A 16,892-nucleotide genomic window follows, 5' to 3' on the forward strand; every position below is an offset into this window, starting at 1 on the left:
CCTTGTGGCATGGCTTGGCAGCGAGACACGGGACATTATGGTGCCGTATCCATCGACAGTGTTTTGCAAGGGAAAGGACGCGTGTGTGTGTCTACAGCAAATAAACTCCGTTCCATGACATTGGTTCAGAGACAGTGAAAGGGTCACAGTGAGCCTTTTTCGCCAGTCCCGGTGTCGTTGCGTTGTATGATTTCTGCAATTTCACAGACAGCCGTCAGTGTGGCGGCTAGTCGAGAGTATGGAAAATTGCGTTCCACTCATACAAACATACAATCACACACACACATAGGATAATAAAGCCCTGTGAAATGTACTTCACTGACGTTTGAGAGTATGGTGTATCGGTGTACTCATACACGGGTGTTTTATAACGAGAAGTGCGATGCAAAACAACAGCCAGTCAGACGGTGTAGTAGCTTCGGGTAAGAAATTGTGCTTACATACAAGCGAACGCGCGCGAAGCTGGCCATTGCGTTGGTCGGAACCGTATGGTTCGGCACATTATATCACAGGATGTTATTTGCCGGAAGACGACACTGGCGAACAGCTCGTTTCATGGGGCAAGATAGTTCAAAACCATCGCGGCATGGTGTGTAGAACATGCTGGAAATGACTGAGTCATTCCATTAGCCATCCTCGAGGCAAACGACACGTGGTACCGCTGTCCCCATAAAACATCCCGTATAATTCGATCACATTCTCACTAATTATAATCCCCCGTTATAAATACCTTTCCAGGGATTGAGCCCTAGAACCATACCCCGGACGGAAAGATTGGCCGAGAACCGGGGGATAAGTTCCCTTTTTTCTCTAACTTCAGAGTACGTTCGACTTCTTTAACGGTGTCCCGGTATGGTCTCGCAATGCCACAGAAGCAATCATTTAAGCTGCAAGATCCCGAAAAAGCACAACCACCGTCGAAGCAATATCCCGTGCCAGACAGACGTGTTTGATTAATTTTAATGGCTTTTCGCCGTTTCGAGAGCGGCATCTCGTTTGCATGGGATAGCAAGCAACCGAGGAAAAGGTGTTTGTTTACCAGTTTTCTGTGTGTGACGATTGGGTTGGATGATATGAGAGGCCGGGTATGAGGATGGGTGCTGCTGATTCGGGACATCTCCTTGCCATGCTGCAAGAGCTTCGTTAGCGTTGATTACGATTCATAATTAGAACGCTGTTAGCTGCTCGCTGGTAGCTGTGCGTACCTTTCGAAGACTTGTGGAAAGCTTTCTCTGTGTAACATACCGCGGAATTGGGGCCTCGAAGGAATATGGTGCCGATAGCTTCAAGCAAAACTTTAATCCCTCAGAGCGAGAGAGAGAGAGAGAGGGGGAAAAGAAATCAATAATAGTGAATTGCATAAGCAGTTAGCCCTGGGAATGGATTAAAATGCATCCGTCCGCAATCGGTGAGCATTAATTTATGACAAAAAAATGTGTCACCTATTCGTTTGAAATGTTAATCCCGACTTACCTTACAGCAAAGTTTTAAAATGCCGTGAAATGAATCAATAAATATCAAGAGCATTTCGCAAATTAGAATCGAACGCTTTGGGCCATTTGTTACTCAATAAGAAATCGAACGCAACGAGTGAATATGATTGATTCCACAATAAAAAATGGGTGTTTATAGCCCGATAATCAAGCGATACATGCGTGACTTTGGCCACTTATTAGACACGCCTTCAAAGGTCAAAAAAGCGTGCAGCTCAAAACGAAGTGAAAGGTGCCCTGGAAACGAGTCCACTAACCACCTCGTGCATATCGTGCGACTATCATGAAACGCAGGAAGGGAAACTTTTGGTTGGGAGATGAAACGTCATGTGTCACAGTAGAAAAAAATGTGGAAAATGTGAATATATTTAGAGTTTTGCGTTCCTGTGATGTAGGTGATACAATGCGATAAAAAAGATTGTATTTTTCATACTTTCATGTATTTTATCATCATTGTATAGCAAAAATTCTTGACATCAGCAAACTCATTTCACCGCAGGGCAACGATGATAACCGAATTTTCTGACGGTCGAAAATTGACGCACCCTTTTTTTTGGGGCCATTGCGATTGCTTCCTGTTGCGGTTGCTTCCACGATTCAACGGGAATGACGTGATGATGATGAATGACAAATGGCGTTCATTTACGGTTTGGCATTTATTGATTACGATTCAACGGATGAAATATTCTGGCCGTGGCACTCATACATCTTTTTCGTCGCGGTTGCAGGATAATATTTCCCCCACCCCCCGCGAAACCGCTCGCAAACCGCGTGCGTAAACTCTACTCGCAAACCCGACGCGCGAAAGCAGCGCAAATGCAAAAGGAGCGTCGCGTAAAAAAAAGGATGGTGATTGGAAAAACGTTCCGTCGGGGTAAACGTATTCCGAGCATCGGGCCATCATTACGCTTCAACGTCGGTTAGGCTCCGGTGGCAAAAGGCGATGAGATTTTGCCGACACCACGCCGACGCCATTGGACACTTTTAGGCCATAATTTACGCGTGAATTGAAATTTTATACTACACCTTACGTGTGCTTTTTTTTCTATTATCTCCAGGCTGTCGGTTTATGGCTATCCTGGTCCACGATCGGACCGATATTTTTCTGCCCCGTCATTAAAGGTAAACACTTTATTGGTGTCTGTATCGTTTTTTTAGAGCATGCCGCCATCAGCATCTCCGTTCAATTGGAGCGAGCTCTGCTGAAGCTAGGTTCTTTGCCGCGATCCCATTCTGCTTCACCTTCTTATTCATGTTGATCGAAACAAATTCCTGGGTGGTTTGAATCATCACCTTGACGCTGCGTCACGATTCGCGGGGCGGTTCTAGCACGGTGCCCTGTATGGACATTATTTACTATCTCCATCATCTCATCTCCACTGCTCGCAGACAGACCGCCTTCCTGTGAAACTTGAAGTGTTTTAACATTGTAGCATTTAAGCGGAGCGGATAATGAACGCATTTTTGAACCATTTATGTCATCATGAATGTGGTCGGAGGGATGAATGGAGCACTGGTTTTGTTTGATGTTTCCATTAATATCCATGATTGAGGTGGTAAATAACTTGAATTGAATAACAAAGATTTGCTTTTCGTTTATGACAACGTTGAAAAGAATATCTCTGTGGCTTTGTATCATTTTCAACAACCGTTTAGTGAAGAAAATACTTTTTTTCTAATAAATGAACGCAACGTTGCAAAACACATTCTTTACCCGTTTTATAGAATTTGTAGAGTAGAATCGGTGTAGCGTGTGATGATGCGTTGTGTGGTATAAATACTGCACATCCCACCTGAGCAGGGAACTGTAGCAATCTACAGCGTATTATAAATTGCCACTAATCATGTGCTTCAAATTATAGCACCAACCGATACTCCAATATGCAGCCACAATCTTAGCCTTGATGGGATGAATTTGGGCAGCATGGGCAGCATATTTTACCGCCGTAGTGCAGGCACATCGATCACGGAATCATCTCGCAACGTATCGTGTATAATCCTTACCGCTTCGTTTTCGATGGAACGTCGAATCAATAGCCCTCGCACATCACTGATCGCGCTCGGGGTCCAGCTTGAACCGCACGATTGATTGGACAGAATTATGGTTTCCGCGCCGGTTCATCGAAATAATCCGGCCGGCTTTAAATACGTCCGTGGCAAAGGATCCGCACACTCCGGCAATCAACAGCCGGTGGTGAATCATTCCATCGACCGGACTATCGACGGAACCAAGCTCTAGAACCTCACCAATTTCGCAATTATCATCGCAGACCATAAACTTTGTGCCAACGAAACAGCACGAAAACTCAGAACCGTCGGGCAGGGGAAGACACACACAAAAAGCAGCAAAGAAATGCGTAAAGTTTCGTCGGCGAAACATAGCGTCAATATGAAAAGCGAAAGCACCCATTTTTATTGATGTAACCAATCACGAGAAACAACAACCATAACGAAGTGAACAAATAACGCAACATCGCTCACTCCCATTGTTAAATCGCTTTTCGTGACGCTGCTTGGGCATCGAGAATGTGTCGCACGGTCCGCGCCGGCGTCCGGCGGAAGAGCCGGGTTTCTCGTTCCTTTGTTTGGGCTGTTTTTATCTCGTAACATTTTAATCTTGCGTTTCGCGTAATTGGAGCTAAATTAGAGTCGAACTTTGCTCCGGTTTCTTTGCCGGTCGGTGTTGTGGTTGTTTCGCGTTGTCGTGTTTTCTTTTCGGTTTTACTCACGGGGCCACGTCAGCGGCTGGTACGGACCATCGGTACGACGTGCTCGTTTTCAATCAACGACTCCCTTGGGTGTAGTACCGGATCGGATCCGCGACATAAAGCGCTATCTCTCCTACCGTTCGAACGTGTTGTCGCCGAACGGAAAGTGAAGGCATCACGGGACCAGTCGAAACAATAATCCCGAACCGAAATGGCACCGGCATGATTGTTGAAGCACGAGAAACGAGAAACAGACTGTGCGCGGTGGAATGGCGCCTTAAGAGCCCTTTGGCACGTCACTCTTCATCTGGCTGTGGCCATAATCGTTTGTGAGAACGCGTGTCACCTCGCGGCCATTAGGGAAGGCAAAAGAGTGGCAGGAGAAGAGAGAAACGAAAAACACCTTGAATGGACCCGAAGTAAAGCTGGACAGTGCATTCCGGATTCGATTCCGCGCTCGATTGGTTGCAAGCGGAATTTCCAACAGAAACGATTTGCGTTTTACCTTTGTTTCGGGTTCGGTCCGGAGCAAGACACGTTCGGGACAGCTGAAAACTGAACTTTTCAGTGAAAGTGAAACGGAACCCCACCATCAAGAGGAGTCTGAACCCGTGGTCGGATGCTTTCGAATGCGGCGTTCTATCATTTCAATTATGTCGTTTCGAACAGCCTGGTCCACAAATCGGATTTGCTCGTGAAGGCTACTCAATCGACACACATGTACACAGAGAAGAAAAAAACCAAGGGCTCGTACACAGCGGCAGTGAATAGAAATGCTTCCGGTGGATAGGTGGATGAACTGAGGAGCTACCAGTGTCACGTAGTAGACGCATCGCATTTCTTCGTCCTCGTTTGCCGTAGCCTGAACATAACATCTAAAACATCGCGAATCGTGAAGAAAAAACTGGAAATGTGTATCTGGTAGAGGTCATGTCCCCCAAATTATTCTCAAATCCACCCCCTACATCGCAGTCATGTTTTGACGCAACAGCTTACGGAAAAGACTTTTATCTGAAATTGCTGATCTTAATGTGTTAACACTCCGCCCTACGATTGTGATACGCAATAGACAGCACTGTTTTGGAGTATAAATAGGGAAATAAGTGATGGATCATTGATTGCGTTAAAAATAATATAAAATTTAAACATGCTATACAACGAAGCTATTTCGAAACATCTTACTAACATTACTTTTCTACTCTACTTTTCTACTTCTTGTTGCTTCTTTTGGCTATTGCAATGAAAGCTAATCAGAAGGGTCGCCGCTTGTCATTTCGGAATATTGTAATTTCATCGACCGTACATCAAGCTTAAAAGTTGGTGATTCAATTAAGTATCATTGAAATACTGTTGCGGAAGATACTAGCGAGATGTATTTTTGCGACCTGTCCAGCCTTTTTTAAGTGGATTACTTGCGGGAAAATTTAAACGAACGTACGGGGTGCTTCATCTCATTCCAGGCGTGTCTTCAGGCGCTCTGGAACGTGGAACCGGGCGGTAAAGACGGTTATACCTTGCTCACCATAATCCCGAGGAAGGTCTGACCGGAGGATATAAACCACGAAAATTACTACTATAAATTTTCAACCATAAGCTGTTCTGTTAGGGGCTAGGTGGAGGATCAACCTGTACTTCTGGGCTGCTGTGGGGACTATTTTTCGTTACTTTAAATTAGGTTTGTTTTGTTTATCCTTGCTAGTAAACCGTACATTTATGTCTATTTTTCTTACAAGTAATGCAAAAATAATAGCATGGTTATTTCAAAAAAACAAAAACTAGGCAGAAGGAAATGTTACGCTGAATTTTAATTGATTATGTAAACATATCTAGAACCATGGTCAACAACTGAACACACACACACGTCGAACAGGTGAGACAGAGGAAATGTTTGCCTAGCAGAATGTTGGGCCTGCTCGCAGCCTAACGCGACGGTAAAACCAAAAGAAACACGTATTCCATCAATTCAGTGCCCAAAGATCGATAACCATTGCCAAACGTAAGTGGGGAATGATAATAAATACGCTTTTATGATAAACCCTCCCTCATATGTGTATAAATATCCATTCGTTGATTGGATTCAACGCGCTCCTTGCCGGATGGCTAAATGGGTTCCGGTGGTTATTTGATAGCGAAAACGTGAAATGTGCGGTGGGTAATATCTGTACACACTCTACCGCATGCTGGTGGGTGCTTTCTCATTTTATCACACACCCCCCAAAATGTTGCTTCGCAGCATCAGCAAAAGATTGATCACCGGACGGAAAGCATGTAAGGATTTGGCCGGGATGGATAAGGAATAAAAATTCGCCAGTTGGTGGCGGTGTTGTGAGACAGAGAGAACCATACAGAACCAATTTTGCGTGAATTCTTAGCCCACCCAAGAAAGGAAGTAGTAGTTCCGCGTGCACTACATCAAGATAAATGACACACGGTTGAGCCTATGGAGGGGCCTCGGCTGATCTGCCAAATATAGAAACGAGTCGTTTGTAGTGATGTCGGAAGCTTTATGAGTGCTAACTCATTAGTATGAGAAACCATAATTGTTTTTTTTCTCTCTCTCTGTATCTCTTTACTTTGTTTCGTGAGAGAACGTTGAAAGCACGTTATCAATTTCTTTTCTGTTGTGTCTACGTTTAATTGGTTATTGATTTCCCCGTTCCCTGTAGGTTTGGTTTGTGGTTCTGATGCTTACATGAGAAATGATAAGAGAATTATTAATAGGCACTTGTGTATACATCAATATACAAAGAGATGTTGGTTTCCGTATAAAAACGCAAAACTGAAATATGGAAATGGTATTTTTTGTAATTGACAGAAACTTATGTTCAATTCAATTAAACCCCTAAAGAGTGCGGCTCGAGCTTTGATGCAAATGTTTCACTTAGCTCTCCAGCGGAGCAGAAATTAAAAACACGATTCGCTAGAACTTGTATCTAATGAAATATTTCTCTTTGATGGCTTCTGGACGGTTTTCCTACGAACAAATGAAGCTAGGAAAGAAAAACATTCAGCCGAGAAAATAAATAAACAAGTTCAATCAACGGCCAAGGATGAAGCTATTAGCGTGCTGCATTGACCTTTAGCTCTAGTTCGAGAACTAAAGCAAAAGTTTTCATCCTGCCCGGTGCAGTCCCGGTGGTTGGGATGGGCTTGGTGAGGACGGCATGGAAACAGGGAAAATGTTTGCTGAAGTTTTTGCGTAGCTGGTTGTTGTAGTCATGTTTTCTTGGGTGGACTGTTTCATCTTTCAGCTGGCAGGGTTTTAGTCGCACGCTGAATTGAAAGACTTGATGAGCTTTGCATCAAACAAATTGCCAGGTCGATGTTGGATCGTGGTTCGATCGAATCTAAGCTAGGTGGCCTGTACTTTCTTCCTCATGTCCGTAACACCGAACAACAGTTGTCGGTTGGTTTGGGGTCGGCACAGGGCAGAATCACGAAGCAAACTTTGATATAGACGTGCGTGCAAGTACTACTCACAGTTCACGGACAGGGTGACTGTCGTTTCCAGCTTGTCCTTCTCCGACATGGCACGATTCCAGACGACGCAGCGGAACTTTGCCCCATCGTCCTCCCGGCGAGGAACGATCGATAGGGTGCTGGAGGTGCGCAGATCCTTCGATCCACCCTTGGTGATGGTCGACTTGAGCGGCTTTTCCGAACCCACTCGGTACCACCTGTGGGCGAGAAGAACGCATAGAGAGGCGTTTGATGAGAGGAGGTGGCTAAGATTTGTGAGAAAAGTGACGACTTACGTGATGGTTGGATCCGGTGAACCACCGATGCTACTGCAGGTCAGATCAAACTTTTCGTCCTCGGTTGCCCGCAGCTCGACCGGCTCGACAAAGGGTGGCTGTGGTGGTGTGAGAACGGTCAGGTTGTAATACTCCTGGTGAACGTCCGCACCCGTGCCGCTCGCTTTCACGCGGCACTCAAACCGTCCATTGTCCCGGCTGTATGATGTGTTCATAATGGTAAGATCGTATATACCCTGCTCTGGTCGAAAGTCGATCCTGAAAAAAGGCAACAAGAAAAACAAACGCATAAATTTAGTGGAATTTTATGAGTAATTATCTATCGCACTTATCGCTAGGATGAATGCTACTCGATTGCTTGAAAGGTGCTTGACAATTGATTTATTATTGGCCAAGCATCCTGCCATCATGCCGACTAAGATTGCATGTTGAGCATGAGGATAATACTGATATCCATGGAAACGCTTATTAAAGTCGATAAGGCAAAGAACTTTTACCGAAGAAGTAGCGAACACACCGAGTTCTAATGTAGTGGCTTCCAGTGAAACAAAACTTGTGCCAAAGTGCGTTCCTAGAGGTTTCTCATAAACATATTATTGCATCGCGTGAGCCAATCATGCTCTTCGCATTGGTACGGAAAGATTGTATTGGAGCTAAAAATAAATCCATAATTGCTTTGTTTCTAGCAAAGACTTCACGTACGATTGTGCTTCGCGGTTCAGATCTGGCACGCGCGTGCTAGAATGCGTACACCCCGGAAAGAGCGCTTAATGTAATAGATACGCCTCAGCACTGCGCAAACATAAAAACGTGCTCGTTTTCTCTTCAGGCAGTTGCTTAGGCAACACTACAACATACATTTGAAATTTCGTGGAACCTGGCGACGGGGATCTATTTAGAAACAATAGCACTGCTACTGCGCGATTAGCAAACAATTAATTTTCATGTAAGAACTGTCTGGCTAAAAAGTCCCTCACGCCCACAGAACCGAGCGCAGATCGGTTTTGGGGGAGATAGGTTCGTGAGATGAAACCGACCTTCAGTGAAATTAATTTTCCAGCGTACGCCGTGTGGTTTGCTTCCGCCCGCTTGCACACGGTGACATGAAAGTTGATTCGATTTTCCGCATTCTGGCGCCAGCTATTCGCTCAACATCCGCACTACTGGATTCAATAGCATTCTAGCACATTTTGCGTTTCGCTACGGGTGGTGGGAATAGAATTTTGTATGAAATGTGTGTGTGCGTGTTTTTTTCTTCTTTTCATGCCCATCACTATGCGCGTACGCGCTGGTTCGAGCTCGGGCTGCAATTCCATTGCACTCGAGTACACACTTCCAACATTGCTGAGCCACTCACGATGCGATGCGATGGCGATGCGTTTGTTTCGTGTATTTTCCACCTAGATAATTTGGGAAAACATGCCCAAAAACAATCCTATCGGAGGGCTGTGTTTTTCCTGTCCCGTGTTCGATTTTAACTACAGCACTGGCAAATTGCTGCTGCTTCGTCGGACTTGTTCCGGGTGCTCTAGCTAGTATATGTGCACTGCTTTCCGCGAGTATCGTATTATTTTAGTCGAGCTGCAAGTGCAAAGAAAACATAGGAAATAGTTTCCAACTGCCAGGCACTGAGCGAACTGACACACAGCTTCAACCACACCGATGTTATCGAGCCAAACAGTGAGCAAAGCAGTTTGGTTTCACGTATCAGGTGAGATAATACTGACAAAAAAAGGAAACCGACGGTTGAAGCCGACTTGAATTGAATTTGCTTGAATTGTCTGCCATAGAAGCAGGATGGATTCAGCTAATTGTGAATGAAATACTAGTGAAATGGATGTTATAAAGATAAGTATTAAAATAGTTTTTGTTTTGGGGAACAATAATTTACTCCAAAAAGCGTGCGCTTTTCACACACAGTGCCTGTTTCGTACTATAAACCATTACAAAAGCCTAAAACAAAAGCTTTACACATACATCGAAACAAAACTAGCAAGTCAACAGTTACTGCCAATGTGAAGCTATAAAATTAGGCGCATAGAAATTAGCCTTAGACCCCCATTGCTGCTGCTGTTCCTGCGAGGTATGTTTCCGGCGCCTCTATTATAACTGGCCCCCGCTCTGCTTGGTGTTTCCCCGGACAAAACAGCACAGAAAATTTAGAAGAAATAAAGCAATCATAAAATAAATCATGCCACACGCCACCTACAATGGGAAACGATTCAATGATTTACGATTCGGTAAGTCCATGGTGCCGCCATCCTGTCGGTGATATTTTTGCGTAACACATTCCATGGTCCGTTTCCTATTCGCCCACGGTTGTGGGGCATTACACGGGACCTTAAAGTTTCGGTAAGAACAAAACAAAAAACAACAACAACAGCAACAAACAGTCTGTTCCGGCATAGGAACGTACCAACTGTGCCTTGATGAAGCGGCCTGTTGACGGAAAGTTTGGATAGGAACGTTTGAAAGCGACAGCTGAAGCATAAACAATGATCCATGATCCTTTGGAGGGGGACCAAGCTTCACAAGTTGAGTCGCGGGTGGGACGCAATGTCGGCTGAAGTAGCTGTTATTCTTTGGATAATTATGTTGGGGCGAGCATTATGTTTTTTTTTTGTGTTCGTTTCAAGTTAGAAAGTTTAAATAAGTGTGCAGGTATAAAGGTAGCAGGAACAAGGTGCATACAGCCACAGTATGTTGTGTAATTGTGAGTTATCCTTTGTGACTTTATTTTAAAAGTATTGCAATGATTACATTTTGATTCAATGATCAAAATCATGAGTCAAATGCTTATTAAATTTAAATATTTTAATACGACTTTTGAAATGTTGTGAGTAACGTGTTTTGTTACTTGTAGGATGTATTCAAAAAAATGTTGTTTGCTTATTTAGATGGATGTTCTGTTCAAAGGGCATTTATTTGTTTATCTGCAAAAGAGCAGGTATTTTTTTAAATTATCAAGCAAAATTTCCATACAACCAAAATCCATACGGAAAAAGTCATTTGGGTTAAGGAGCTATGTGACTGATAGCGAAGAATAAAAAAAAACAAGAACTCTATCACCAACTCAAACAAATCTCTTGCATTCTGCTCTGTCGATGCAGCACGCGCGTTTCTTTCCCATTTTTGTCTGACCCAAGGAGTGACACTGGGTTAGCGCTATATTGCTTATTTGGCAAATAACATAAAAGCTTCTCAGAACAATGAGAAACAGCGAGTGGGAACGAGAAAGCAGAGGAAATCAAACTACAAGTAGAACAAATCAAAGACCGTTGCAAGTACGAGCGTGGTGTTGTAGGACACAAATATTGTTTCCTCGACTGGGGCATCACCATGATGACCAAGTTTGTGCGAAACTTTTGCATCGTCTTCTTCCGAAGGGTAAGAAAGAAAAAAAAAGTAGCAGTAAAAAGGACCTGAGTTCACCAAATGTAGTGCCCGGCGTGTTTGCTGTTGGGGGTTTTCCAAGCATGTTTGCAAGTTGCGTGAACTGACGAAGATTGAGCCGGGCGAACGTGGGCCAGCAATACGATAGAAGAAGATTGTATTTTGCTAATATATTCTTTTATGATAAACAGAACGAGAAAATATGGACAGTTTTTTCTCAGACTCGTTCAAAATTAGCTTAGTTTTCGCCTCGTAATCGTAAGGTTCATTAGAAAAGCGTTATTTTTTGTTTATTTGTTTGCAATGCTTAAGAAATCATTCGTTATCCACAATGTCCACAATGTCTGTGTTTATTTAGCAACGATGCATGCTCTTAATGTCCTTTTTTATACACAATAAAAAAGATTCATTCATTCTCCTGACGACGCATTTTTAAAGCACTCAATGGAGCTAACGTAAAATTAGGCAAAATAAATGGATGATGGATCATCGCCAAGTAAACGCTAACGACAAACACTGTGGACAAACAATAACAAAAAAAGATGCAAATTTTTAACATCCCGAACGTAATACAAGCACTCATTGCACTCTCAAGTCCTTTTAGTATTCGCACAGAAGAGCGCTGCATGAGCAGGAGGCCGCAGATAGTGGCGTACCATTTGTGTTTCACCCGACGAGCGTCGTTTGCTGCTTTGTTCGAAAATCCTGTTCGAAAATTTATTTCTCCAATGTTTTTTCCCATGCTGCTTTCCACCTTCCGGACGCAATGTTTCATCCCGGCTGGCAAACAGCGTGTACATCTCCCTCTTCCTTCCGAGTACACCAGCAGCCAGTCGACCGCCTAACCACCTCCACCGCCCGCTAGAAAGCTCGGCTCCAGAATCGGTTTTTATGCGGTTATGCGCTAAAAATGTTTAATATTCATCACTGTGGTCTTTATGCTGCGGTTGCTTAACTGTCAGAATGAAATAATAATAAACCTGTTTTCGGTGTACATTTTATCAGTCACTTGACACTTTTCGACCCCGACCCCGAGCACGGTGGGCAAACCAACGGATGGGAGGGCATTCGGCAGGCGTTCGGTACGGTTCTGCTGGCACAATCACAAGGCCGTATCAGGCATTGCCGGTGCCGCACACAGGGGTGTGAAGTGACAACCCTTAACCTGATCGGGGTGACCCACCGGTGCCCCTTTTCACCGTTATCGGGCGGGTATCCGACCAGCGAAAGGTGTCCGCACAACGTGCATCTTTTTGTTTTGGTGTTGTTTGCTCCCTTGCTTTTGACACGCCATCGCGCAGGTGTAGGTCGCGGTGACGTAAAAAAAAACAATTGTGTGAAAAATTCAATTTTTTGAAAGGTGCAGCATGGGGGACATTTTCGGGTGCTGGAAATCAGCAATCACGTTGGCCCCGTTGGTGGTGGTGGTGATGGTGGTGATGATGTGTTTGACCTGACCCTTGTCGAGTGGGGGAGCTTCCAAGCTGTAATCAAATTTGTGTGTTGGACTTAATCGCTTTTAGCCCCATGTTCTGTACCATTTTACGTTAGTTTACGCTGTTTGGTGTGTATTTTGTAAAGCGTTGAATATTCAGGTGCGTGATTTATAAGATCGCGAATCGCGTTAATCTTACACTGGTATGAAATTAAGATTACTTTTTTTCAAACAAACGTTCAATAATTTTAAACATAATGTTCATTAGGTGCACAATGCATCACCAACCTTATAGTGTATATTGGCACAGGTTTTTTTTTCCAACAAACGTTCAAAAATTTTAAAAGTAATGTTCATTAGCACAATGCATCACCAACCTTGTAGTGTATATTGGCGCAGGCTGAAATGGCAATTTAGTTCACTGTGCTGCAAAACTATGCCACGGAAAAATAGCATTTAGATGAAAATTAATGCACATATGCCAATGGATCATCGCAGTCCCATGATTGAACCGGTAATGACTTTCATATGAGTTTGAGTCGTCTAATTGCTCGCTTTTGTCGAAAGCATATGAATGTGCTGCATTTAAATATGCTTCATCAATTCGTTCACCGTTTATGGAGGGTAGGGCTATAAAATCAATAGTTGCACATCGACGTTCCCATCTACAACTTGGCTACGCCGAAAATGCTGTTGTCATTTTCCGATCATATCGAGCATGTGCACACACATTAACGAAAAATCTCGACCGTTTGATATGGCACAAGCCGCATTATTGCCATCAATCCTCACAGTCCAGTTGGGCCGGATCGGAACCGGTTGTGTATCAATACGGTGCACCGGTATGCAGCAGTTCGGGTGCATCAACGTTGATAACGAGCGATCCCACCATTGCAGACTCGCTGATCGTTGGTGACATTCGCTTCCCTGGAACAGACAGTGGAACGAAGCGGCAAACGTAAAAACCATCGTAGCGCATAATCGTACTGGTACGTTTATTTGCGCCAGAGAGACCGGGTGGAGAGTAGTGACCGTCACCACTCCGCCGGGAGGGAAATAAATATGTGCATTTCCGATGCGAAACCGCTTCCGGAATATTAAACCGGAAGCCGAGCGATGGGCGCTCTGTTGATTGGCAGTAAATATGCTGTTGCCACCTACCTGTAGTTTGTGTTAAGCTGGACACCCTTGATGGCAACATTGTCGAATTTGTTGCCGGTGGAGCGTGCCCAGTAGTAGGAGAAATCGCTCGCCGCCGACTGCTCGCTGAAGCGACATTTTAACGTGACCGTTTCGCCTTCGCGTGTGTCCCGGATTTCGTCCGCGGCCACGACGGTGACGAGCGTGAGCAGCGCTGACAGCGTCACCGAAAATGCCACCGCTAGAATGGGAAGAGAAAGAAAGGAGAAAAGAAAGGGAGTTATTAAGATGATACGACCGATGTAATGGGACGCAATGAGGGATGGGAAAACGGAGATATATAAAATACGTTCTAATGGGTTGTGGTTCTTGGTTTGCAGGAATGGAATTGAGTTTTATTGCACGCTATGATGGACAAACACAATTAACATCGAAATATCGTTGGTTCACCTGACAAAGGAATGGAAAACAAGCTAAAAGCAGCATTAAGAAATCCTTTCTAGTTTATTGGTTTATTGATACATCTTGCCTTATGATGGGCGAACCTTTTAGAGTGCTACTGGCGTTGGTTTTCAAAGAATGAGCATATTTTTTTTTGTCCGCTGTTTGTGTGTGAGTGAGCTGTAACAAATATAATTACCGTAGCCGTTAACACGTCACAAAATTGTGTAAACGAAGGGCAAAGCCAACAGGCTACAAGAACTTATTTTAACGAATAACTTGTGAAAGTATATCAGCGCTGTTTATCGCATCGTTGCATCAGATGTGCAATGAGTATATGCTAGCGCGGGTTGATGGCTTGGAAAATGGTTCAAAATTTAGCACAAGCCTCAAGTCCATTTGCTTGAAATTGCTGTTAGAATGTACTTTTTTGCTAGCGAGCCGGGGGGAAGCAGTTTTTTATGGGATGTACATTAAAAATAAAAACACCGGTAAACAGGATAACCGGATTGCATATTTTTGAAGCCTCCAGTGGGCACCCTTAGTCCTAGCTACCAAGAATTAAGCACGGGAGCACAAAAGGGCCGAAGCGCTGGACAATTAGTACACGCGGTGGGTCGGTAGTCGACGCTGGGTGTTAAAAAATGGCGTTCGCAAAAACGCTTTACGCAAATTGTCACAACTTTATCACCGGCTGTTTCTACGCCCTTTTTAACGAGCAGTGTTGGTTCCCTTTATGGCAGGGAGTTGGAACTGGGTGAGCGTGTAAAATGGAACATATAAATTGTAGTCCCGGTGTTGAAACGAGAGAATTGTAATAATATTATCTTAAGCTTTTATTTGTCCTTAGATCAACGCAAAATTTTGGATGAAATGGATGGCGTTGATGTAATCCATTGAAACTATGATAAATAATTGTTTTCGACATGTACTCGTACAAACGGCTATAATTAATCGGCACTTCTTTGCTTTTGAAACTGATACAATCAAAAAGCAGTTATAGAATGGTAAGTGGTTAAATTATCATCTACAAAAATAACACATCTAAGGCAGTGCAGCTTACCGTGATCTAACACAAACCGGAACAGGGTTGCGATTTTTCGAACCGCGAATTTCATTATCCCGCAATCCCGTTCAGCCCGCGCATGCATTCGCTAGCTGCAGCTGTGGTGAGTAAGTTTTCAGGCGCTTACAAGAGCTGTTTCATAAATAAAATCCAAGCCGCAAAATCCCGTCGTCCATGCAGATGCACCTGATGTCGAACCGGATTCCAGGCAAACATAAGTCATCGTCATGATGATTTTTAACCGTTTCTCGACCTGACCGTGTCCATGGTATCGGTGCATCATACGCGGGTGCATTTGGTCGCGTCCTGTGTCCATCGTCGCCACTGGGCATGCACTTTCTGTGCCGGGTTTGTTTTATTTTTGCGACCACTAACAAGTCGTGTTGTTTTCGCTTTGATGGTCGCTGCATCGGGCTGAGTACATGCTCTGGAGTGTGGTGTGCTTAGTTTGGCTATGAAAGTGCTGTTCACCGATGGTAAGCTTTTTTGGCAGCAGTAGCGCGGATAACACAAAAAAATAAATAAACGAGAGGATAGAACCGAATGTCGTGGTTTGCAGCGAATTTTCCATCCAAATTCATTGCGAGCGTGAATGATGAGAGAGACCGTGGCGGTGGCTACGGGTTGAGAGATTTTCAAGAGCAGGGAACGTTAAAACCACATACGGCGCCGGTGGAAAAGTGGAACCATCCAGCTGCACCATCCGGTTGTGTAGCCTGGCGATGGTGTTGGTGGCTGATGACGGTTTTGTGAACCTCGGGTGGGCAGTGATGAGATATTTACAGTGAAACCATTTGCGTGTAAATTTTGATACCGAAAAATGGCAGTGACCAGTGGGCATTAGCTGGATGGATGCGATGTGGTACCATCGTTGACACCGGTGTTGATGCAACCCATCCTTCATACGAGTGTGCGGGAGTGTAATAATGGAAATGGGGGTGCGTTTTTTTGGGGTACAGTTGTTTGTCTCTTCCGTTTTAAAGATTTGCGCTGTACAGTGTTGATGGTAGCAGGAACAGTCGAACGACCATTAAACGATCAGCTCTTGGGGCTGAGGCAAAATCTGTGCTGCAGTGACAGCATTTTCAATAGCAACAATTTCGATTGATTCTAAAAGTGAGTATGTGCTATATGTGAATTTAGTGAATTATATGCTTTAAATGAATGTATAAACAATTCTTAACTGTAAAATAATATGTGAGCATCATGTTTGGTCGATTTACATTCAAAATAGGAAGCAGAAAGCAAGGAATTATAATAAATTTAGAGTTTGAAACAGAATTATATTCTGATAAAAATTTTCAACCAAAATATCGAAAAAATTTGCCATGGTGGTTCATTGTTAACCCATTTTACACACAGCTTTGTACTTTTAAATTTACTGCTGAGTACAACTTTGGTGCAATTGTTCTGCACTTGAATCAGTTAAAATGATAAGGAGCATAAGTTTGTTGCGATAAT

At 43.8% G+C, this 16,892-nt stretch overlaps 1 protein-coding gene across 9 annotated transcripts in view; it reads right to left on the reverse strand.

Moving 5' to 3' along the window:
- The window catches only part of LOC3292140 (hemicentin-1), a 160,396-nt gene that overhangs the window by 80,608 nt on the left and 62,896 nt on the right, over nt 1-16,892 (reverse strand). For all 9 annotated transcript variants that reach the window (XM_061655925.1, XM_061655932.1, XM_061655927.1 and 6 more), the window contains exons 3-5: nt 13,946-14,165; nt 7,957-8,214; nt 7,682-7,878 (exon numbers count right to left, since the gene is read on the reverse strand). In XM_061655925.1, the coding sequence (XP_061511909.1) occupies nt 7,682-7,878; nt 7,957-8,214; nt 13,946-14,165 (675 nt within the window). The remainder of the gene's footprint in view (nt 1-7,681; nt 7,879-7,956; nt 8,215-13,945; nt 14,166-16,892) is intronic.

The sequence above is a fragment of the Anopheles gambiae genome, chromosome 3 (assembly GCF_943734735.2).
Source record: "Anopheles gambiae chromosome 3, idAnoGambNW_F1_1, whole genome shotgun sequence".
Taxonomy (NCBI): domain Eukaryota; kingdom Metazoa; phylum Arthropoda; class Insecta; order Diptera; family Culicidae; genus Anopheles; species Anopheles gambiae.